The sequence below is a fragment of the Lucilia cuprina genome, chromosome 5, assembly GCF_022045245.1.
Source record: "Lucilia cuprina isolate Lc7/37 chromosome 5, ASM2204524v1, whole genome shotgun sequence".
Taxonomy (NCBI): Eukaryota; Metazoa; Arthropoda; class Insecta; order Diptera; family Calliphoridae; genus Lucilia; species Lucilia cuprina.
Window position 1 is genome coordinate 66,233,898 of NC_060953.1, and position 25,540 is coordinate 66,259,437.

Here is a 25,540-nt window from a genome sequence, read left to right on the forward strand (position 1 = left end):
AAAAACAAGTATGAATGTATAGTCGGGCGTAGCCAACCATATGATACCCTACACCTGTCAGTATGTATGTTAAAAAAAAATAAAGAGTACTCAAAGGGGAATAGGGCAAAATATGGACCTATCCTTAAAAATGTTGGTAGGGGGAGTTAAATCTTCTTCAATATTATTTAATGTAGAATTTAAAAGTGTTATTCGTCTTTGTAAGTGAATTTTGACCTTTAAGTCATTTTCTGAAGGGGAGTTTGTATGGGGAATAGGATCAAATGAAACCCGATCATTACAAAAATCGGTAGTGCCATTTAAAGTTCTATAAAACAAAAAGTTTTATCGACTTTTGTTAACAAAAGGCCATATTTGCGGGTACGGTTGTATGGGGGCTAGTCGAAATAATGGACCGATTTTAACCATTTTCAATAGGCTTCGTCCTTGGGCCAAAAGAAGCGCGTGTGCCAAATTTCATCTAATTATCTTCAAAATTGCGGCCTGTACCTTGCGGCCAGCCAGACGCAATCCTTAAAGTAGACCAATCTAAGTCGATTGGTATACTTTTAGGTGGGTATAGGACGAATATTTTTCTGTCACAAACCCAATTTACCCTCCCCACTCAAGTGGTGTAGGGTAGAACTACTCCCCTGTGAAGATTATTGAAGTACATGATCTGTTTAGTAGTCCCATGTAATGCAGGCATCGATCATGTTTATTTTTTGAAAACAACATGGTTATAGCCTACATTACATGGAACCATTTTAGGGGATTTGTTATTCAATACTTTGAATAAGGGAGTAGTCCTATTTCCTATTGTGTACATTGAATATTTGCAGGTAAAGTTATAAAAATAAACCAATACCATACAATTAATGTTGTATCATTAGTAAATTTAGTAGACTTAAACAAGACCTTACTGTGAGTACATGTAGTTAATAATTGTTTTTTTAAACTCACTGATATGTAGCGATAGTAAACGACCTACATATTTACACCCAGTAAACATAATTGTGGATGCAAACAAAATAATTAAATTATTGACCTACTACAAAAAGGTTGATTTCTAAAATTAATTCAACTATAAGTTAAGAGCATTAAATAAAATACAGTTGAAACCAACATCAGAAAAGCTAAATATTTTATTTTGGTATAGTTTAAACGAAAGACTTTTTTCTATATAAAAATATTATTTCATTTGTTAATGATATGTTTGTTGGGTGTAATTGGAAGATTTGATTGTAAGACTAGTGATCTCAATTTAAAGTTAAATGTATTATTTCCTTTAAATCTTTTAAATGAAACAAAATATTTTTGCGCAATAAATACAATATTCCTAATGAATTTAACATTATTATTTCAAAAATCTATAATACTTCAATATAGTCAATGGATATTTATATCAATTATAACAATAATTGCCTTTCACTGGTTCTTTAAATATTTACATAGGATTTGGCCACTTGGAAAAACATTGGATCATAATCATATAATAGGTATGTATGTGGCATACATAAAAATATAACTAAATATCAAATATCGGCTAATTTTATTACAGAAAATGAAGAACAAGATGAATATACTCCTGCATTAGAAGAAAATGAGCATATTCCATATGAAGGAGCTACAATAAAACTACCAGGTGGTGCTGAACAATTTTATGAAATGGTTCATAATCGACGCAGTGTACGATCTTTCAAATCACATCCCATTCCTTCCTTAAAAGTAATAGAAACCTGTATTAAAGCTGCTGGCACTTCTCCAAGTGGTGCCCACACCGAACCTTGGACTTTTTGTGTTGTTAGTAATAAGGAATTAAAACAACGTATACGTGAAATAATTGAATTCGAAGAGGAATTAAACTATAAGCAACGAATGAGTCGTCAGTGGACAACGGATTTGCGGCCATTAAAAACTGATCATATCAAACCTTATTTAACGGATGCTCCTTATCTTTTATTGATATTTAAACAGATTTACGGTTTCACCAAATCTGGCAAACGTAAACAACATTATTATAATGAAATTTCTGTGTCTATTGCAACGGGAATTTTACTGTGTGCTCTACAGGCAGCTGGTTTGAGTTCACTTGTCACCACACCTTTAAACTGTGGTCCATTTTTACGAGATCTATTGAATCGTCCCGCTAATGAGAAATTACTTGTTCTTTTGCCAGTCGGTTATCCGGCAGATGATTGTCGAATTCCTGATTTGCAGCGTAAGGATCTAAATGATATTATGCAAATGTATTAACAGATGCAAATCTATTATTATATTATGTATAATATACACATGTATGTATGTACATATTATGTATGAATGTAAACAAAAATTGTTGGAGTTTGTAGATCAAGGCGAATTTATATAAAATTAAATTTTTATAATAACCGATATTTTTTAATTTCAAATTTTTTATGCATATTTTTTTGTGTATAAATATTTTAAATTCCATAAAACTATAATGAATTATCTAGCTTTATTAATATGAATACATTCAATACTTATTTAGTAAACACAGGCAATTCCCAAACTCTGAAAATTAATTAATTTGAACCTGCTGTCATCCTTTAATAATTTGCCTTGAAAAAAATATTTTTTAACGCCGTTTTTATATAGTCAGGCTTTGATGTTTTTATCAGTCATTCAAGACTATAATGTTGCCATATTTACAAATTAATACATATGGTTAAATTTAACAACAAAGCCGCTTAAGCAGATTACGAAAAATTAGCTATTTTTTATAAAAAATGTAAGTAATTTTGCAAGAAGTACTCACTTCATATGAATATTTAAATTTAAAAAATATTTTTGTGATTTTTAATATCTTCCCAAAGGTTTTTTTTTAAAGTTTCGACGATTTTTATTCAAAAAATCTGGCAACCATGTCAACTAATAATCGTCCATTTTGGCATTTTAAAAATATCTACGCAGTCGGGAAGTATAATAATTCGTGGCCGTCGTCTTTAAATTGAGTGAAAATATTACAAAACTATTAAAAATACTATTATTTAATAGAAAAAACAACAAACAATATAAAATAGTGGTACCAATAACAGCTATTCAATGGAAAAAAGCACAATTTGAATTATTGTAAGAATGAAATACCTGCAAAAGCAATTACTTTTATTTGTTAACAATGTGTTCTTTTTTTTAAATTGTGAAAATGTATATACGAAAGGAACTTGAATAAATATAAATTTCATTATTGGAAGCAGCAGAATAGAAATAAAAATACAAAAAAATAAATCCATGGTAAACACCACTTTATATTTAGTCAGTATTCAATTTAACTCATCTTATTAACCCACAAAATACTACGAATGCAGTAATATAGTGTATATAGAGAAAAAAATAAAGGAAAGAAAATAATTCTTTGTAGTGCATTGCATTATTAAATGTAGCTAGCTGTCATTACATACGAATATGATTACCAAAGCAAACTTTCGAAAAGTCAAATAAATATTGCATTCGTGTGTGAGTTATTGAATGAGTAGAAGTATGTGTGTGCGTGTGTTTATTTGACACGACAACAGATCAGCAGCAGCAGCAACAGCAGGGGGAATCGGAAAATATTATGAACAAAATGAAAACGCGTGTTATATTATCAGAAAAGAAAAACAAAAACTATCAAAATTATTTAAAAAATTACCAAAAATAAGTGAATTACATATAATTAAAACAACAATACATTTGTAAATTGTTTAACATATTTTTTTTATTTGTGAAAACACTCTCTTGTGACTGACTGTCATATGTATGCGGGTTTCACCTTGTAGCCAGTGTGTCAGTCCATTTTGTTGTATACCTACTATACTAATCTTTATGTGGTGTGGTGTATATATAAATAAGATAAAAAATTTCATTGCAAATGTTTTCTGGTGTTGGTGAACTGAACACCAAATAAATACATATATGTACATATAGTTAACATATCCTAAAATAAATCCTTTTAACAAAAAGGTAAGTTTAAAAAATTGCTGTTAAAACTCCCTCAAGTTCTTTGTTTTTATTTAGAGCAAATTTTCCATTTATATGTGTGTGCGTACGTGCCTTTATTATATTAATTCCACACTTGGTTACAACTTTTTTATGATTTTTTTTGAAAATATTTATTTCTTTAAAGTACAACATCATCATTTCATGTTTATTTTGCTTATACTTACGAGAACTAAAAGATGTATATGTATATTAAAACTTTCACTTTTTCAACTTTCGTATCATTATTAAAGATTTCATTTATTATTTGGAAGAATGAGTTATTGCTTGATTCAATGTAAAGCAAAAATTAATAAAGTTTGATAGTTTTTCTTTTAAGAAATGTAGGTATATTTGTAAAGTTTGTTTTTGGCGGGGAGTTTAATCCAGTATTTGTCTATATACATACATATGTATGTACTTGCAATTCTGCATTGGAAGTAATGACCGTGATATTCTGCTGTTTCTACTAAATAAGTCCAAAGGTTCAGTGTAGTTGTTTGTGGGGGGTATTATGAGGATAGTGTTTACATGCTGATTAGAAAATTTGTGGGGGGAGGGTCACTAAGTTATCTTTTACAAATGTAGTTTGGCGATGCATTAGATAGGTGCTGATTTTAAAACTTCCATTGACAATATTACAAAATGCGTTTTCTAAGCCATGGTTTTACAAACAGTCATGAATCCATTCTTTTTTCTTGAGATTCTAAAGCTTATTTCTTTAAAATCCACATTATTTTGTTTACAAAATTCTATTTTTATTCCGATTAGTTTTATCCCGCCGACTTTTATCATTCTTGTAAAACAATTTAAATATTTCCAGATTCATTCTCAACAACTTGATCATCAAGTATCAAACAATTTCCAAATTTAAAACGTAGAAAATTACGTTAAAATTCTTTTTAAAACAAATAATTTGACTTACCTTGTTCTAAGAGGGTAATTGAAATTGAAACACAAATTTTTACTTCACTAAGTGTCTACATTGCTAAATGCAATGAATCGGTATCAAAACAAAAATAAAAATTCAACCAGTAACGCTGGCGGTGGAGCTTACGGAAAAATGTCCACCCGACGTCAAATGGAACACGAAAGTGGCTATTATGAAGATGTACCAGAAGATTGTTATAACTATAACGCAAATAGCGGAGGCTCAGGAAAACGTCCAAGACAAATGTCCAATGAAGCATTATATGGCAGTGATAAAAAGTATAAATCTCAAGTGACGCATCCAAATATGACTGGAAACAAAAAGAAAAATACGTCCTCATCAACAGCGTCATATGGTGGTCTTGGTATGACTAAAAAGAGTCGCAACGTTCCTGAAGTTAACAGTAATGGTGCAGTTAAAACGGCGACGACAACAACATATCACACACAGAATCTTTGCTCGAAAAAAAGTAATACCATTAAAAGCAACAATAACAATAATACCACAAGCAACATAAACAAAGAAGCAAAACTTAAAAATGTTGCTGGTATTAATACCAAATTGTGTCTAAATGCTACAAATTACAATGACTACTCCCATAATAATAACAATAATAATAATAACTATGGAATATCTATGGAAAAGAATCATCATGCAAATGATTTGGTAAAGAATACAACCACAGTTGATATGAATGAAATTGTTGAAGTTCCTGACAGCGATAGCGAAGAGGAAGCTGAAGCAGCTACATCTTTAGTTAGTAAAACAAAGGCAAAAATTAAAAACGGTAGAGCCAGTAACTCCATAAAATGTGTACCCACATATGTGGTCAGTGGTAGCAGCAGTAATAGCAATCATTCTATACAAAATTTTCACGAACAACAGGCATCCAGCTCAAAAATACAAACATATAACAATAATAACAACAACCATACTACTAGCAGCAATAAGGAAGTTAAACAAAAGGAAACAACCGCTGATAATGAGTCAAATAGTAATCCCAATGCCGATCTCGAACGTTTACAACGTGAAATAGAAGATGTCACACAAGTTCATACAAGTTGTAAGTTTATTGAAAAAAAAAGATTTATAAAAAATTTTACAATTATTTTTCTTTAAATTTAAATTAATTAACAATTAGGCATTGTTGGTGATGATGAAAAAGTTAACCTATCGCACTTCGAACTTATACGAGTTTTGGGTACAGGAGGTAAGTAACCTGCAAGTATATGATTTGAAGATTTTTTTCATATAATAACATTAATTTACAGCTTATGGCAAAGTTTTTCTTGTGCGTAAAAATGGTGGTGACGATAATGACCAATTATATGCTATGAAAGTTTTGAAAAAAGACACCGTAGTTCAAAAGAAAAAGACTGCCGAACATACAACCACAGAAAGACAGGTGAGTTAAGATTATAAAACGAAAAAATTCTAAAATCTAGTTTGACATTAAAACTAGATAGATTTGATATTAAAACAACAACACTAAAACCCAAAATTTATTTTTAACCATTCATTATAATCTTTTGTTTTCTAGGTACTTGAGGCTATACAGCAAAGTCCATTTCTTGTTGGATTACATTATGCATTTCAAACGGATTCAAAGCTATATTTAGTTTTAGGTTAGTAAACTCCACTTTTTAAACACTATTTCACAAAAAGTTCTTTAAAACTAATAAACTTACAGATTATGTCAGTGGTGGTGAGCTTTTTACACATCTATATAAGGCAGAGCATTTTTCAGAATCGACAGTTCGTGTTTATATCGCTGAGGTCGTTTTAGCTCTTGAACATTTACATAAACTTGGCATTATCTATCGGGATATTAAATTAGAAAATATATTACTGGATGGTCAAGGTCATATTGTTCTGGCCGATTTTGGTCTTTCGAAAATCTTTGCACCTGACTCGGATCATCGAGCTCATAGTTTTTGTGGTACCCTAGAGTATATGGCACCCGAGATTATAAGAGCTGGGCCAAATGGTCATGATTTAGCTGTAGACTGGTGGTCAGTGGGTGTACTAACATATGAACTTTTAACGGGTGCTTCGCCCTTTACTGTTGTGGAGCAGCAGAATTCTCAAAGCGACATTTCTCGTCGTATACAAAAAGTAGATCCTGTGCTGCCGCCCACACTAGGGGAAAATGTTAAAGATTTTATATTGAAAATGTTGCATAAAGATCCGAAAAAACGTTTAGGTGGCAATAGCCGCAATGCAGCAGAAATAAAAAATCATCCATTTTTCCGCGGCATTAATTGGAATGAGTTGAAAAGTAAACGCCGAAAAGCACCATTTAAACCGACATTGGACAGCGAAGACGATACTCAAAACTTTAGTGAAGAATTCACTAAACAGCCAGTAATAGATTCGCCGGCTCCAGTGCCTGTAAATACTCATAGACTATTTCGTGGTTATTCTTATGTGGCACCACAACATCGTAAAAAGCTTTTGGAAAGAGAAAGAATTCCCGAATTCTTTGAGGAATATTGTAGTGAGCCAGTTTTGGTAAGTTATTTTTTTTAACTATTATGCAAATAAATGGTAAATGGATGTTTTTTTTTTTCTAACACAGTCACCAACTCCTGCTCCTGATAATATACAACTAAAACAATTATGTGGCAATGGTGCTTTTGGTAATTGTTATTTAGGCGTGGATGAAATGGATGATAGAATTTTTGCTATCAAAGTTATACCCGAAACTAATTATCGCCCTGCTGAAGTTGATGCCCTAATAGCTTGCGCTCAAGATGAACATCCCTCAATTGCACAATTCTTTGCTGTTTATCGTAAAGATTCAGACATATGGATTATTCAGGAATTCGTAGAAGGATGTGAACTTTCTAATCAAATAATGCAATCCGAATGTGGACTTGATGAGCTGTTGTGCAGTGACATATTTAATAAATTGGTGCAGGCTGTACATTATATTCATGAGAAGAAATTCATACATGGAGATGTTAAACCAGAAAACATTATACTTACCGTAGACGATATGATTAAACTGGTGGATTTTGGAGCAGCATGGTAAAAGCTTCTTTATATTCTTAATTACATTTATATTTCAATTATTATATGCTTTTAGTTATCACGGCAATGTTAAGAGTTGGCATGATAAGCCTCGCTTTACAATTGACTATGCTCCGCCAGAAATGCTACAAAACCCCGATTATGCCACATATACAGAGTCTTTGGATATTTGGTGTTTAGGTGCTACTTTGTTTACCATGTATATGGGTCATTCACCCTTTCGGCAGGGCCGAGGGGATCGCCAGGTAAGCTACGAAATGCTAAAGCAACGTATTCTAAACGAGGCCATGTACACCGAGTCTGAGCGTTGGCAACAGGCCTCGGAAGAATTAAAACATTTACTACAAGGCTGTATGGAAAAGGATGTAAAGAAACGCTTAACACTTCTTCAAATACTACAACATCCTTGGTTCGATGTAACCATTAAACAAAAGGCATTGCTACCGATAGCAACTGAAAGTTACGAATGTGATCTTTATAACACAGATGACATTCGTAATACAAGAACGGATATAACGGAATCCAACATTAAAGAGGAAGAGGAACAGGAGGAAGAGGTCGCTATTGACACCTGTTCTAGAACTGAAGAGGAGGAAGAGGAGAAGCATATACTTGAAGATCTCGAAGAAGTTGACTTAAGACAGCAAAGTTTGCAATCAGAAGGTGATGTTACAAGTGGTTTAGGCCAAAGCAAATCTTCTGATGAAAATAGTTTAACAGCAATGGAAACTGATGAAGTTTCTTCGGCAGATATACATGTCATACGTGATGAAGAATTAACTGTAAATGGCTGTCCTCCTGAAAGTCTAACGGATTTGGATGATTTCCAAGGTTTCGATGAAAATATGCCACCCATAACAAGTTGGCTACTAGACGTAAGTAAATTTATTATTTTCGACAAAGTCAGACAAATTATCGGCCGAACTAGTGTGGCACGTAGCAGACAAACTAAACAAAATGTCACAAGTGCGCCACCGCCAATAACGCGGCGTTCAATGCGCAGAGAAACAAATCTTAACAAGATCACTAAACCCTTACTAGCCAATAACAAAAATAGATCTCCTCCAAGATCCCAACAACAACAACAGAAAGAAACATTATCATCCACCCCACGTAAAACCCGAAGTGCAATTATCAATAAAGAATGTGTGCCCGATGTATGGACGCCTGAAGAGTTTTCTGGTTTCGATGAACAGGAACGCAAACGTTTGGCTTTGAAAACCAAGAGTAGTTGGCGTATGTTCTGTACAATACTGCACAGTACACAAATGTCTTTAAAATACTTTAATTTCGATCGAAGAGTCTATAATCGGACACTGGAAGATAATAGTGAGGAAATTAAATCTAATAAAAATAAAACTTCAACAAGAAAACAACAAATAACAACGCCGCCCATGCCACAAGTAACAACAACAGCAACAACCAGGGAGGTTTCACTAGCATGTCGTAAACAACCCAGTCGTTTAGCTCGTGCCCAACGGGCCCGTTATGTTTTTGAATGATTGCTGTATAATATATATTTCATAAAATATCCGGACAGTCCTACTTACATTTGGCTGTTTTTAGTTTCAATTTAAACTTTTCTTACAATTGACGGTTCTCTGCTGAATGTGTAATTTTAATTAGTTTTCATTTATTATTATTTTTATTTTTTTTTTTTTCAACTAACTAATGATGGTTTGTTTTCCCATAATTGTTAATTAAATTTGTTATTATTATTTTTATTTTCTTTTTATTATTGTTTTGGCATCTAGTAGATATGTTCAAGTTCTTATAACAAGTGCATTAAAAAAAAACCAAGATTAATAATTTATAAAAACCAAACTTGCAATAAATATCATTAATTTTTCTTAAAACCAAGACCAAGTTGAGACGAAATGTGTGCTGTTGTGTGCCGGTGATTCTGAGCGAGCAGAATATAAAATTTTACAAAAAAAATCTACTTTTATTTAGTTTATAACGCTGAAAGGGTTTTGTAATTGTGTAGTGGTTGCTGGGATTGACAGCCCTTGGCCGAAAATTTCAGCTCATTCCGTTACGTAGAACCGACAATCGGATAATGATCGGCTTATCCTGTTCCATTATAAATATGCTGCAAGATGTCATAATCTATTTACTTTAAACATGTTTTGTGGTTTACATTGCAATATATAAAGTACTTAATATGTATATACTACTATTTATATAAAGTACTTTTGAGAACGTACTAGTTAAAAAAGTAACTTCTTTGAAAATGGTACATTTTTTAAAAAGTACTATCTTTCAAATTACACAGTCCGACAAAAAGAGAAAAAAATTGTTAGACAAGAACCGTATGACATACGTCTGTTGCTATAAATTTAAGGAGAAAAATTTTCGTTTTTATTGTTTTATTTCGTGATCCTGTTTCCTTTCAAAAGGATTTCAAAGTTTTAAAAAGTACATTTTTCAAAAAATATTTTAAAATACTTTTACTAATCAAACAATGTCAAATTTGTCAGTTTTTCTCCATTAAGTTTATAGTTTCCGACGTATATCATCCGGTTCGTGTCTAATTTTGAGTATCGTACTTTTTTAAAAAGTACTTTTTTTTTTGAAATTTTAGTTGTTTAAACAAACTAATATTTTACTATTTTCTACTACTACTATTTTAAAGAGTATGAAATGGTACTTTTTAAAGATAGTACATTTTGAAAATATAAGTTATTGATAAAAAGTACTTTTACAGGCCAAATACACTGACCCAACTAAACTTGAGCGTTTAAAATACAATTTGAATGAATGCAACACACATTTCTTTTTACTAAATTATAGAAAATTTATTTCAAAACATATTCTTTTAATTATTTCAATACAGATGAATTGAATAAGTTTATTTAAAGATTTCTTTTTTTTTTTTTTTTTGAAACCAAACCCCCCCATTCATACATATCCTAAAAACTATATATATTTTTGTTTTTAAGTTACAAATTTACATGACATGTAGTTTATTTATTTAAAAAAAAAAAACTAAGGTTTGGAACTTTTTAATTACCTGCTAATACTTGGTTGTCAATGGAAAATAATATAAAACTGTTTTTTATAACTTGAACTTGATATTTAGTTAGCAAAATTTCATTAGAACAAAATTGTAATTATTAAGCAAATCTGTATATTTTAAATTATATATAGAATTATATTTTAAAATATATATACATATACATATATAGGATTTGGGTAATATGTATTAACCCTAAGTTATTCACTAACATCCCAAAAACAGCGTTGATTTTACCATAATTATAATATATTTAATTTAATGCCTCAATACACCAAAAAAAGAAAGAAAAATGAAATGGAAATATTTCCCCAAACACACACCTGCATCATAATTATTTTTGACAATTTTTTTTTTTGTTTATAATTTTTCTTTAGTATTAGTTATTTTTTAGCTTTTAAGTATTTTATAAATTTGAATTTTGTTTTGTAATTTTCTACAAACATCGTGCATTTTTATTAAAAACACACTTTATCTCTGGCATCGTTAAGATTTCGTTAACAAAAAAAACTAAAAAATAAAATAAAAATATATAATTTATAATTTATAAAAAAAATATAAACAATGTTGTACAGTGTATGCCAAGCATTACATTAATTAGCTATTGTTTTCAAAAGAAAGTAAAAGTTTTTAATTTTTAACAAAATTCTTTAAATTTTTCTTAAAACTTTAACTTGAAACCCTTTAATGTTTTAAGATCAACACACACACACACAATCAGCATTCATTAGATTTTGTATAAAAACTAAACCAGTGTAAAAAGAAATTAAATTTATTTAAGCACAAACATATAAAAACATATCCGCAAGATTTTCGTTTAACAATTTTGTTTTAAATAAATATACCTTGGTTTGGATATTTGTATAAAATCATTTAATTATACTTGAAATATATAATACAGATCAGATGCCTTTGAAAAAGATGCCTTAACTCCCAAGACAAATGCAAAATTAACAAAAAAACAAAAAAGAACAACAAATTCTAATGACACTTGTAATTAAATAAATAAAATCAAAATGATAAAAAAGAAGAACATCATACATATTTACAAATAAAATACATAAATAATAATTATAATCATAATAATAAAAATAAACCAAATTTTAAGAATTATTGAATTTAAGAACCAATAAACCAACATTAATAAGTAAATAATTTAAGAAGATGTAAAACAAAAAGGAAAACTTAAAAACAAAACTTTGAATAACAAGTAAATATTCAAAACATAACTTACAAACCTACAAACAAACATACATATATACATACATACATATTTGTAAATAGGCTTGCCTCTTAAAGGGAACGTTAAATTTTAAAGTATAAATATATTCATACTTTATATTGTTTGTATACATCCTTAATCCAAAGATAAACAAACTTTTAACACATTACGTTCCTCCTTCTCCTGTAAACTACAACAAACAAAAAAAAAAAAGAAAGAAAAAAAAAGAAATTAAAAAAAAACGCAAGTCTTTTTATTACTAATTGTATACATAGATCAGCTGCTGCTGAAAAAGTTTTGTAATATACATACATATATAAAAGCAATCGTTAAGGTAACAATTTCTTTTATTTAATTATTACTTTTTATTTTTATCTTATTAATTTTTTCATAAAACTGTTATAGCAAATCTTAAACTATAGGTAATTAGTTAATACATTTGTTAGGTTATATTTAACTTGAGCTATTCTCAACTCTGTAGTGGAAGAAGTAAAAAAAAGAAGAAAAAAAAACAAAAATGAAATAAAAACAATTTAATATAATTTAGTTTTTATAACTTAAGGTTTAGTAATAGACAATTTAACACACACACACATACATATATCCCTGTAAGAACAATTAAACATGTATTTTGTTATAAATAAAAATAAATATATATATTATATTAAAAATGAGTTTATTTAAAAAAACTATTTCTTAAAAAGATTCGATTCAGTTAATACTAGGGCATTCAAACCATATATGTACATATAAAGAGCAACAATTCAAACAATGGCATCCAATGTTGCTTTGTTTACAGGTGAGTTTTAGTAGATTTATAATAATAATATTCCAGGAAAAATTAGTTGGGAATTAAGATCCATGGTTTTGGTTCGAAATCGCTACTTATTGGTTCTGAGAAAGCATTAGGTAGTCGGCAATCATCGGTTTTGGAACTAGTTCTTAATAAACCGCGGAACTAATTCTAACCAAGCTAAGAGAACATATAAGCTTCACCTTCACAAGAAGGGTATATACATATAAGTTTGCCATTTCGTTTGTAATTTCTACAATATCAGTTTCCGACCGACAAAATTCTGGAACATTATAGGTAGCGGTATCCGTATGTCTGTTTATGTTAGTTTTTAGTAGTAGAAGATCGCTATTTAAAATCAGCAAACAGCAAAATACATACAATTTCAACTTTGCTTATTATTTGCTTATTTCACTGTGCCGATTCTTATACATATACCCACCATCAAATCATTATCAGAAAGTGACGCTTCCTTATGAATAAACATTGGCCTCTATTCTGCATTTCAATTTTAATCGAAATTTTCTCCGTTTGGCAACTTTGGTATTCTGAATTTCGATTCGACACTCCGCCACATAAATAACAACTTACAAAAATGTAATTACGATCGAAATGCAGAATACACACAATCGTAAAGCATTGAAACGAAATGGAATTGCGTAACTGAATGCGTAAACGTAATCGAAATGCAGAATATGGGTGATTGTTATATAAAACGAAACAATTTTGTTATTTTTTAGCCATGTCGACATTGTATAGAGCGAGAGAGATGAATGATATATTTTCTCTTTTTCTCTCACTCAAAATCAAAAGTTTCCTAGTGTGGACCGGCTCGAAAGTCGACTTTGTAAATAAAAGTCGAAAACAAAGTCAAAAATAGTCAAAAATTTTAAAAAGGTGAAAAAAACTCAAAAATAGTCGGGAAAACTCGAAAAAGTAGGAAAATAGTCAAAAAGTCGAAAAATGCCGTAAAAAGTCGAAAAGTCGGAAAAACTCGAAAATAGTAAAAAAAAGTCAAAAATGGTCTTAAATTTTAAAAAAGTGGAAAAAGTCAAAAAATCTTAAAAAAAAGTCGAAATAGGTCGAAAAAAGTCAACCTTTTTGTTTTAACTATAGAACCCTAGTGTGGACATTAAGAAAATTTCAAAAGAGAATTAATAAAAAGTTTCTCAATAAAAGTTTGAGCTTTCTATTATATTAAACCTAGAGACCGGAGTGAATGACAATTTATGAGAAGGAACTTTTTCGTTTTTCAGTGAAGGAAATGAAGAGTTGAAATAAAAATCGTGAATTTAAAAATAAATCGCATGAAAATGAGTTGTAAAACGGGAGAAACACATAAAATAATATTAACGAATTAACAAAAATTTCCTACACTGGCAGACAATCGCGATGTTTAGAATATTTGCTTCCAAAATTACAAATTTTAATCTCTCGTTTTCCGTTTTTATTTAAAACCGTTGAAAATGTATAAAATAAACGTAGTTGAAAACATTATTGGCTTACAGTCGAATTTAAATTGACGGCGACATTTTTGGTGTCAGCCGCCGCCGACGTTAATATTTGTCAGCGCAGGACTCTGATTATACTGTCTTTTTCTCTGTTCGCTAAATTAGCGACGTTTGTGAATTTTTGTGTAAATTCGTGCCAGCACGTTATTTTTATTAAAATAATTATTTCAAAAGCATAATAAATTGATTAAAAAGTAGTGAAAAGATACTGACAATATGGCGCAATTCGATTTAACTAGAACTAATTGCCAGTTTTTGGACAGGCATTTGACTTTCCCCCTTTTGGAATTCTTGTGTGGCAAAGAGGTTAGTTTTCAGGCATCGACAGACGTCGAGACAAGCAGCATTTTGTTTTTACACAAACTATGCAGAAGAATAATAAAGGAGCGGAATGACTAATAAAATATGATTTTATTTATAGATTTACGATCAAAAGGAGTTGTTGGAGTATATTTTGGAGACAGTTAACAAAACCAACATGATTGATTACACTATGGATACCCGCAAGCGTTTAGGCTTAAGCCAAGAAATGCCCGAGGAGTTGGTGCAACGTAAGGCTGAAGTTTTGGCCACCTTAAAACAGTTGCAAAATGAAGTAGCTCCCATTATGAAAGCGACAGACATATTGAAAAATGGTGAAAGCATGAAAGATTCCAAGACTTTCGTCAATGCTTTGCAAAAGGACTATAATTTTAAGGTGGAACATTTGGAGAGTGCTTACAAATTGGCCAAATACTTGTATGAATGTGGTAATTACCAGGAATCGACCTCCTATTTGTATTTCTGCTTGATTGTTATGTCTCCCAATGATAAGGTAAAATACGAGTTAATACAGTGTAAAATTATGTATAAGCTGTTTTTTTATTTTTTAGAACTACTTGAATGTCTTGTGGGGCAAATTGGCTGCCGAGATCTTAACTTTAAACTGGAATACAGCTTTAGAGGATTTGACTCGCTTGCGTGATTACATCGACAATGCCAACTTCTCTACCGTGCAGGCCTTGCAACAACGTACATGGCTTATCCACTGGTCTGTATTAGTGTTCTTCAATCATCCCAAAGGACGCGATTTAATCATTGAGACATTCTTGAACAAACCCTCTTACTTGAATGCCATTCAAACTATGTGTCCTCACATTATGCGTTACTTGGCCGTCGCTGTCATCATCAATCGCACTCGCCGCAATGCCCTTAAGGAACTTATTAAGGTCATCCAACAGGAGTCTTATACTTACCGTGATCCCATCACTGAATTCCTTGAATGTTTGTATGTGAACTTTGATTTCGAGGGTGCCCGTTTAAAGCTCCACGAATGTCAAACAGTCATTCTCAATGACTTCTTTATTGTGGCCTGTCTGAACGAATTCGTTGAAGATGCCCGTCTTATGATTTTCGAAACTTTCTGCCGCATTCATCAGTGCATCACCATCAGTATGTTGGCTGACAAATTAAACATGAACCCCGCCGAAGCCGAATGCTGGATCGTCAATCTAATCCGCAATGCTCGTCTTAATGCCAAGATTGATTCCAAATTGGGTCATGTTGTTATGGGTACCCAACCTTTGAGTCCTTACCAACAGTTGGTGGAGAAGATCGATTCGCTATCCATGCGATCGGAACATTTAGCTGGTTTAATTGAACGTAAAAGTAAGCAAAAACAAAATCAAGAGTCCGCCGATTCGTGGAAGTATTATTAGACAACACATACTATACTTCATCGGAATCTGCAAGAAGCTTTCTGCTCCCAACACATGTATTTTTATATACAAATTCTTATAAAATTCCCAAATTATCTATTAAAACAAAAATAATAAGAAAAACATTTTTTATTGTATAAAAACTTTTGTATCGTACCCAAAATGCAATGCCAGTACATTGCAAAAGGCCTTTTGAATAAAATAACATCTTCCACATATTCTAGGCTGAAAACAATTCAATGTCTATCATTTATTCGGAATCTGATTACAAACAATTTTCATAATTTATATTAAAAATAACTAATAAATAAGACGATAACCTAAATAATGTTATTACTATGGAAATAGAAGGTCAAGCTTATAATATATTCATTATATACAAACACACCTTACGATGTTAACATATAACGACTGATATATGTCCTGTGGCATCAGGATTGGCGTGTTTTAAGTATTCGTACTATATAAGTACGTTTCCAAAGCAAAAAAAAAACGTAATTTAAAAAACAATGAACTAAAATTTGTGTTGTAGTCAATAGAAAACTATGGAATAATCAACTAATTATTTAACATTTCTAGCGTTCAGTTGGTAGCCTCTTGATGTCATACAATGAATTGCTACCTTGACTTGACAGCAGGCGAATTTTTAGGGCTTACCACCAGCCAGTCTCTAGTGGGCAGATTCTGCAAGTAATTTATCCACTTTCGTACGCAAATCAACCAGATAATACCATAAACCAAACACACTATTGATTCAATATAAAAGCCATCAAATACTATTTTACACTCGGCACCAGCTGCGGCACATTCCTAAGGAAATACAAAAAAGTAGTAGATTTTATAACTTCAAAATACCTTTATATTCTGTTTACCTCCTTTTGTTTCTTTGTAAGACAAATATTGTCTTGTACAACAGTTTCGTCTGGTCTGATGCAGGCCTTCCAAGTCAGCACATCAACCAGCCACAAAATCACAGTGTTTGCCCAGTTACCGCCAAGATTTGAAAGTGTGTTTAAGAATGTCATGTAAGTGCCACCTACGGCAGGATCTGATATCTTGGCAAAAAATGCCATCACAGCTACAAACATACAATACAGGAAGATTTGATATATACCGTAATTGACAACAAGCAGGACGTAATAGTAAACGGGCACTTCACCACCAGCTATAATATAGGGCGTTAAATAAGCAATAACAGCCGCCAATGAAGCGAAAAAGATACGGTAAGGAATGGCTTTGACATAAACTTCCATGGGGCGCGGTCCGTTGGTATAACGACTCACCACAAGAGGCAATACAATTTGTAAGGGAATTATGGGTACCACCAACAAAGCCAGCTTTTCTTTAGGCACCCCGGCATCTATTAGTTTTAGTGATGTAACTGCATCGCAGGCAGCAAAAGTTACTTTTACAGTTAATAAAATGCCAGCCAGTATTTGTATGGGACGCATGCGCACCATGTCAATAAGAATTTTATAACTTTCATAAATATTCAGCTCATGTTCCTCGTTGTATCTTGATTCTGCATGATCGTCTTTTATATCATTTTCTTTTTTAAAAATGGCCACAAGCGTGGTGGCTACAAGAAAACATAATCCCCAAAACCATAAGAATTCTGGTAAAGTTACCATGCCTTCATCCCGAGGAACAGTACGCAAATAAGTGTTACAAAAGTCTTTCGATTCCAATGCTATAAAAGCCACATAACCCAAGAAATAACCAGCCGTTTGTCCCACACTATTACAAGTAGAGGCATAGCCCACATTACACCTTTTTAGCATGGTTAAAGCCCAGCCGTCCACAGCAATATCTTGTGTGGCGGCCAAAAAATTTAGTAAAAAGAAAAGGGTTGTTAGTAATGGTACATTCGGCTCTAGGCCATTACCTCCCAACCAACGATCCACCACCATAGACAACAATAGCATAAACAAGCCAATCAAGTACTGACAGGGCACAAGCCAAGATTTTCTACGTCCAAAGCTCTTTACATAGAGCGAATCCACGATGGGAGCCCACAACAGCTTAAGACTGAAGGGCCAGTAGGCAAATGAAAATTCAGCTTGTTGTTTATAGCTGGCACCGCGATTCTGCAGCAACATTGGAATGGCCGCTATCAAACCCAAAGGTATGCCTTGTAAAATATACAGGAACAGTAGAATTGCTATGTTGCCCCTGTCACCGCGTATATCTGTTTTTTCATGACGTTCCTCATGATAGGCCTCCGTCGGTGGCACTAGCTTCTTCCTGTCCCCATCGGACTCCTTGCGTCGTCTAACGTCCATTATTTTGAATATAACTGGATACTCGCTTAACGAATTCAAAACAGCACGAAATCAAAAGCGACACGTCACTCCTTCAATAATCATTTACGTTGCGGTTGTTGGTGCAGCGATTAAAGCAGGTACTTGAGGTGAGGGTTTTTACTTTATTTATTTTTTTTTTTTTTTCAATAAAGCAGCAGTGTAATTGTGTTTTTTTTTCTGCGTTAGTTACTTCGTTTGTACGTTACAAATAAATATTGTATAAAAAACTTGATGAATATTGTTAAAATAATAGTGTATTTGATTATTTTTGAAAGTTCTAAATATTTTTTCTTTTTCTAAAGACAGCAATGATAAAACCGCAGATTTATGATGAAAACAACAATAAATACAAATTTACATTTGTAATCACCTGTTTGAAAAACTGTACTTTTTTTAATACTTAAGTGTGCAACTATGGACACATTTCATATTAAGGAGGTTCACTGAAGTGATGTATTTTGTCAAAGATTTTAGTTCATATATAAATTTTAATATATAATAAAAAATATTTTATAGATTTTGGGGACAATATATAACTACAGTAAAAAATATTTTAGAAAATCACAATTTTTGCAAAAATAAAAACTTTTGTTGTTGCATGTAAAAAAATCAAATGTTTTGAAAAAATTTTTTGTTTAAAAAATTAAAAAAAAATATTTGTGAAAATTAATAGGACCAAAAATTATTATTTAAAGGTACTTCTCAAATTTACAATAAGCTCTATTAAACAGTCGATTAAGGGCCAATCTTTAAGTGAACGATTAGGGATTAAATTTAAATTAATCCTCAAATTGTATTTTTGAGTTACTATTTTATAAAAATAAACATTAAAATGTTTAATTATTTCGTATAAATTATGGAAACTTCAAAATAAATTTGTTTTGTATTTTATTTTGATAAGTGAAGTTTTCTGTTGTTCTGTGTGGCAACACTTCAAAGTTTAATCTTGTATCAAAAAACATTAAAGGGGATTAGATTTATTTTTAGATAAACTTATCTGATTAATAATTGGTATTTGATTGCCAACTCAAAAACCCACTCTAAAAATTAAATAATACAATTAGGATGCGTTATTCATTTAATGATGTGATTAAAAACTACAAAAAAATATAGTTATAATAACAAAGATGCTAAAAAGAAAAACTTTAATTTTATTGTTCTTAAAATTTTATATATTTTACAACTGGCGAATAAAACGAGGCATTATTGTTGTTGTTGGTTAATTAAACGTTAGAATTTTTAACGGCAGGCATTATTTTCGTAATAAGTTTTTTGAATTCTTAAAGAAAACACAAGAACTTTGTTGTTTTGATTTGTATCAAACATTTACATACATACGTTGCTTAATTTATTCTTCCCATTTGTGATGGACCTCGGGTGTTAAATTAACAATTTTAACGTGCACAGCTTGGAATTTTTCCATTTTGGGTGGTATAGCACACAAGCGATAAGTGACTTCATCACCCGCCATAGGGACATATTCACCTTCAATGCTGGGCAGGGCAGGACAGGACAGGCAGAGGCAGATAAGGGAGGAAAATAATTAGGAATAAATGAGAGATAGTATGATTAAGGTAATTAATGCACAAATTTGAGGCGCAATTTGTTTATCGTTTACAAATTATTTAATGTTTATACATGTCTACATGCAGACACATGTATCTAAGTACATACAAATATGTATGTATGTTTGTTGTAAATTTGTGTACTTACTCTGATATGTGACAAAATACTTCGTCCCCACCCGCTTTAGGAGTTATAAAACCATGACCCTTAGATTGGCTGAAAGTTTTGACAATACCACTGACAACGGGATTCTCCATAGCACGGGCAGATCTAGTCAAGAGACAATTTGTTAAGCAAAGGAATAGTGTTGCAATTATATCAATAGGGATTTTTTTACTTACGTTGATGCAGTTCTTGTGCGTTTGGTTATAATTGGACTTGGAAGCTGCAAGTTTTGGCATGGACTACCGCTACTGCTACGACGATATACTGGTGGCTTACCAGGAGTAAGCTTCTCAGGAGTACTTGGTGTTTCAGACATGTTACGCCTTTATATTTTAATCTGTTGAAAAAATTGTAAATGGCGTCAGCCGGTCTGTGTTGCAAATTTAATAATTACTTTTTTTATTGTTTTATAATTTCGAAATTTTATATATACTTGCTATTTAATACTTTTAGTTAAATTAACTAGAAATTTTGATAGTTTTTAATTATTTTAATTTCAATAGAAATTAATTAGCAAAAATCAGTGCAATTTAATTTTCGCGTTACCACAGGGTGGCGTTACTTACATATGAAAGTCACGGTGTTACCCAAGTTTATTTTTACTTTTAAAGGGTAACTTTGTTAAAAAAGAGTACTTTTTTGGGATATTTATAAGAATTTTTAGAAATATCTATGTAAAAATAATTTTAATTTATGTGAAAGATTTTAATTGTTAATAAAGAAATTTAAATATATTTCCTTCTTCCTATGGTTCTATAAATCGACTTTCGAATAATCGAACAATCGATTTTTTGTCGAAAAAAGTCGAAAAGCCGACTATTTTGTTCCAAAAAAGTCGATAACTCGACTATCGTCTGTAAAAAAAATCGAAAAGTCGAAAAAGGAAAAAAGTCGAAAATAGTCGAAAAAAAATCGAAAAGTCGGAAAAAATAAAAAAAAATGGAAAAAGTCTAAAAAGTCGAAAAGTCGACTATTTATAAAATACATATAGTCGAAAAGTCGACTTTTCATATAATGCAAAAAGTCCACTTTTAACTAAATGCAAAAAGTCGAAAAGTCGACTTTTAACTAAATGCAAAAAGTCGAAAAGTCGACTTTTAACTAAATACAAAAAGTCGAAAAGTCGACTTTTCGTTTCAACTATAGAACCCTACTTTCTCCTAGTGCATTGTTTGAAAGTTATGGTTCGTGAAAACAACATTTTCAGCGTATATAATGGTAATCCCTAAATGGTGACAGAGCTGGATGTACTTAACATAACTTTGTCTTGTATTTACTTTTTTATATACCGGGTTGTAATGATGTATATATATTAAAACAAGTAGGAAAGTATAGCCGGGCAGGGCCGACCATATGATACCCTAATTACAAGAAGGAGATTTTCTACATGAGGGTTCAAATGTGTAGAGATAAATAGATCCTATTCTTGTAAATTTTGGTTGTTGTTGTAACAGCTCGACTGTGGCCGATAGTTCTTTCCTGGGGAAAAAACTTTCGGTTGATACAGCTGTCGCTGGGTTGACAATCTTTGGCCGAGTATGACTCGGGTCGTTCCGGAGCGAAGATCCAATTGTCGTGGGAACGGTAAATTTTGGTATAGGATTTTACGTATATTTCTATAGAACATTTTTCATAGTTATGAGCCCAAAAGCCCTATTCGTAAGATTCGTTGGACGTAGGCTAGGCGAGATAATGGATCGATGCGACCTGTAGCGTGCGCACAAGCTTTACATGGACATGGACGGATATAGCTAAATCTACTCAGAAAGTGATTCTAAGCATATCGTTATACTTTAAGGTGGCTGTACGACCAATTTTTTTGAGTGTTACAAACATCATCACAAACGCATAACACTACACTACATCACTATAGGGGGAGAGTATAAAGACAAAAAGATGTTGGTGCCAAATTTGAAGAATATTATATAAAAAATATTATTATAGATTTTTAGATCATAAATTTATATACAAATGTTTAAATTTAAGAATTATAAGTATTTTCGTTATAGTTTTGAAAATAATGAATTGTATTTCACCATTTTAACTCTTGGAACATGAAAGTAATTGGTACCAATAGAATTTAGTAATCAGTAATCAAGCAGTTAATAATACAGCACTAGTGCCTCTTGTTTCTCAAAATAATACAACAGAGTCAAATCAAATGTCTAGAAAATGTTTATTTTATTTGTATAAAATACGAAATTTTGTTTACAGAATTTTGTTTTTTACTTAAACAAGTGATTAAGCATTAAAGAAAAACTTCTATAACAAACATGTCAACGGAAGAAACAGAAAATGACCATGATTATGCTGCGAGTCGGCTAAGAAGTGATAATGATAGTAGTGATATACGTCCCCGAACAATTTTACGGATAATACGCAATTGGAGCAGTGATTCTGGACAATCGACGTCGGGTAACTCGGATCATAATTATATAAGTGTTTTTACAGGCGCTAGCGTAAGCGGAAGTAATATGACTATAAATGCCTCTGGAGGTACAATGGAAAGTGATAATGATATATTCTATGACGACGACGATGATGATGGTGGTAGGGATGACGAAAATACTGATCCTGCCAATGAAATCATGAATTCCAACTCATCTACCATAACTTTTGAGACAGGTAAATGCTTGTAAGACATGGGTAGGGAATATCTGCCATTTGCAAATATCGCTACTAAAGACATAGACCATCTATTTTAATCGAAACTTAAACCCTTTTTAAATTGGTAGATTAAATGTTTTTTATTTTTATTAGATAATAGATCAGAAGATTCCATTAGCACGGTGACAACCATAACCACCGATCAAACACATTCCGAACAGACTAGTTCGTCGGAACAAACTAATTTCTCAGATCAAACAAGTGATTCTATGTCATCGAGGTCTGTGCAATCCGAAGCAGGTAAAATAGAAAAGTACATAATTTATATGCAATAACATATTTATATAATTTGTGTATTAACAATGTAGCCTCCACAGAAGAAAATCCCCACTCAGTAGCTGATGTTGTTTCTAATTCTCTTGAAATACAACCAATTGCCAACGTAAATATAAATACAAATAATGAAATAATCAATTTAGACTCTCCTTCACCACCTAAAAAGCGAAAACGTTTATCATTAGAGGCGAGTGCCATTAGTTGCACTCCCAAAGTAAAAGCCAGAAACGAAAATGATTTGGATGATGAAGACGATGGCTTAACCTGTCCCATTTGTTTGGATAATTGGGAAATGTCGGGGGAACATCGGCTGGCATCGCTTAAGTGTGGTCATTTGTTTGGTGATTCCTGCATACGTCGTTGGCTGCAGGAGAGTTCTCGTCAGTCGGGACAAAAGGTTTGTCCGCAATGTAAAACAAAGGCACATGCCAAAGACATACGTTATTTATATGCAAAACGTTTAAGAGCCATAGACCGCAGTGAAGAGCATCGTATGCGTGAACAGCTGACTGAAGTACAAAGTAAAGCACAAAGTTTAACATTGGAATTGGCAACATTAAAAATGTCCTACGCTCAGGTAACGCAAAAACTAAAGGCATTAGAATCAGACAATGATTCCCTCAATGTTTTGCTTAGAAATGGTGGGGGCACCGCCTCTAACTTTCCAAAAATTGTAGCTCGAAAAGCTTCGTTAATGTATAAATTATTTATGGAACGTAATATTGAGATATCAAGAGAACCCGGTTGCCGTGTTTTGACTTATGCCAAGGAACACACCGCTTTAATTGTTTCTCAAAAGAGCATACAAAATCTATTTCCCGGCTATGGTCTAAGATTTGTCGACACAATTTCATTTAAACCAACTAATTTTCTACATACTTCCCTTAAGCTAGTGAGAGATATAAGTCTATCCGATGACCAGCAGTTACTAGCAGCCGCAAGCATGGAGTCAAAGGTAAAACTATTTGATTTGCGTACTCTTTCAGTGGCGGCAACATTTAAGCCGGCGGAGAAACCATTATGGTCATGTTCTCTAGGGCGTAGAGATAGTGAGCACTTCCTCTACCTTGGCTCTCAGCAAGGCAGCATTTATGTGTATGACACACGTTTGCCAGATACAATTTTGAGTGAACATCAACCCGAAGGAGATTTTAGCCCCGTGATACAAGTAGCTTCAGTACCAGCCAGTCAACTATTTCCATGTGGTGGATTTCTGGTGTGCAAACTTACATCTTTGTGGTTTTATGAACATACGGGTGGTGTAACACGCTCTACGAGACTAGCTATAGAAGGACGTTTTATTTCAATGGACTTTGATGCCGCCCAATTTAGTCTACTGGTACAAACAAGAAGTTGTGCCCGTTACCCTCGCGCGCGTTATATACTAGGAAAACTTAATAAAATCAATAGCATTCCAGTGTATGAAATACAAATTACATTCTTCGCCTCCACCAACAGTCCTGTGATGGCTCGGTGTTCTCAAATTATCGTGGATTCAAATACACTAGTAGCGTCGTATATACAAGATTCTAAATTATTATCATTATATGATGCTAATCGTGAGCAGTGCATACAGTCATTGCCAGCACAAGATATAATTTATGATACTTGCCCCATATACACAAAAGATTTTACCTATTTGGCCGCCTTAACCGAAACCAAATGCAGACTATACAAATTGAACTCTACCTAACTCTACCATTACTTAATACTATTAATTACTACTATTTGTTTTTTTATTAATATATGTAAGTGTTTAAATTTAAACAAAATGATAAATATATAGGTATTTTTTTATTAAAACTAATTTGTGAATGTAAGATATACATATCGGGTTCGATTTAAATATATTTTGTTGCTGCTACATCGATATGACATTTAAAATCTAATCAGTATTTCCCTTTACATACATTTTATATACAAAATTTTAGATCAAAAATGTAAGAAATCTCATATTTCCTTAATATATATGGTGTGTAAAAATTATTTTTATTTAGTATTATGTTTTTTATTCTATGAATTCATAACGAGATTTTAAATGCTAATTCCATTAATATCGAGATTCGGATCAATTATTGTCATGATTTTCAAATCCGAAAAAAACTATAAACGAAATGACAAATTAACATACTTCCAATGAAGTGAAGGGTATAAAAATCATTAACATATGAGAAGTCATAAAGTCGACTTATTATAAGAAGCAAAGTAGTCGACTTTTTCATCATGCTTTTCGAAGCTATATTAGGGTAATCTTAACTTATTTATATACTTTAATTCGTTCCATTTATTGCAAATACATAAAGACATGTATCGTTATACCCTACACCACTATAGTGGGGAGGGTATTATAAGTTTGTGCTGATGTTTGTAACATACAAAAATATTGGTCCAATACCCCCCTTA

The 25,540-nt window shown here is 31.9% G+C and overlaps 6 protein-coding genes across 11 annotated transcripts; 4 read left to right on the plus strand and 2 right to left on the minus strand.

The window, feature by feature from the left end:
* The first annotated feature begins 1,285 nt into the window (after positions 1–1,285).
* LOC111676833 (iodotyrosine deiodinase 1) lies at positions 1,286–2,373 on the plus strand. Its single transcript, XM_046951114.1, has 2 exons — positions 1,286–1,478; positions 1,541–2,373. The coding sequence occupies exons 1-2, from the start codon at positions 1,322–1,324 to the stop codon at positions 2,233–2,235; spliced, it is 852 nt and encodes a 283-aa protein (XP_046807070.1). The 5' UTR covers positions 1,286–1,321; the 3' UTR covers positions 2,236–2,373.
* A 153-nt stretch (positions 2,374–2,526) lies between these two features.
* Positions 2,527–9,581, plus strand: LOC111676810 (chromosomal serine/threonine-protein kinase JIL-1). 3 transcript variants are annotated; one of them, XM_023437795.2, is made up of 9 exons: positions 2,527–2,731; positions 2,817–3,942; positions 4,781–5,951; positions 6,030–6,098; positions 6,160–6,293; positions 6,429–6,513; positions 6,579–7,399; positions 7,467–7,918; positions 7,977–9,581. In XM_023437795.2, exons 3-9 carry the CDS (start codon positions 4,955–4,957, stop codon positions 9,421–9,423), a joined length of 4,005 nt encoding a protein of 1,334 aa, XP_023293563.2. In that variant the 5' UTR covers positions 2,527–2,731; positions 2,817–3,942; positions 4,781–4,954; the 3' UTR covers positions 9,424–9,581. The 3 variants fall into 3 exon arrangements, with proteins under 3 accessions (XP_023293563.2, XP_046807069.1, XP_023293564.2); XM_046951113.1 differs by having other exon boundaries at positions 2,817–3,234; XM_023437796.2 differs by having other exon boundaries at positions 2,817–3,072.
* A 4,957-nt stretch (positions 9,582–14,538) lies between these two features.
* On the plus strand, positions 14,539–16,395 carry LOC111676841 (eukaryotic translation initiation factor 3 subunit E). The gene is made up of 3 exons (XM_023437829.2): positions 14,539–14,769; positions 14,885–15,277; positions 15,336–16,395. The coding sequence occupies exons 1-3, from the start codon at positions 14,680–14,682 to the stop codon at positions 16,158–16,160; spliced, it is 1,308 nt and encodes a 435-aa protein (XP_023293597.1). The 5' UTR covers positions 14,539–14,679; the 3' UTR covers positions 16,161–16,395.
* LOC111676840 (acetyl-coenzyme A transporter 1) lies at positions 16,379–19,020 on the minus strand. The gene is made up of 2 exons (XM_023437828.2): positions 17,033–19,020; positions 16,379–16,970 (listed from the first exon to the last, which is right to left on the minus strand). The coding sequence occupies exons 1-2, from the start codon at positions 18,440–18,442 to the stop codon at positions 16,779–16,781; spliced, it is 1,602 nt and encodes a 533-aa protein (XP_023293596.1). The 5' UTR covers positions 18,443–19,020; the 3' UTR covers positions 16,379–16,778.
* Positions 19,021–19,571: 551 nt separating this feature from the next.
* On the minus strand, positions 19,572–20,746 carry LOC111676842 (cold shock domain-containing protein CG9705). Of its 4 annotated transcripts, none has more exons than XM_023437831.2 (4): positions 20,628–20,746; positions 20,371–20,531; positions 20,177–20,299; positions 19,572–19,956 (listed from the first exon to the last, which is right to left on the minus strand). In XM_023437831.2, exons 2-4 carry the CDS (start codon positions 20,508–20,510, stop codon positions 19,812–19,814), a joined length of 408 nt encoding a protein of 135 aa, XP_023293599.1. In that variant the 5' UTR covers positions 20,511–20,531; positions 20,628–20,746; the 3' UTR covers positions 19,572–19,811. The 4 variants fall into 4 exon arrangements, with proteins under 4 accessions (XP_023293599.1, XP_046807239.1, XP_046807238.1 ...); XM_046951283.1 differs by having other exon boundaries at positions 20,371–20,564; positions 20,628–20,743; XM_046951282.1 differs by having other exon boundaries at positions 20,589–20,743.
* A 1,447-nt stretch (positions 20,747–22,193) lies between these two features.
* LOC111676839 (E3 ubiquitin-protein ligase RFWD3) lies at positions 22,194–25,123 on the plus strand. The gene is made up of 3 exons (XM_023437826.2): positions 22,194–22,819; positions 22,955–23,101; positions 23,170–25,123. The coding sequence occupies exons 1-3, from the start codon at positions 22,468–22,470 to the stop codon at positions 24,828–24,830; spliced, it is 2,160 nt and encodes a 719-aa protein (XP_023293594.2). The 5' UTR covers positions 22,194–22,467; the 3' UTR covers positions 24,831–25,123.
* Positions 25,124–25,540: the final 417 nt, after the last annotated feature.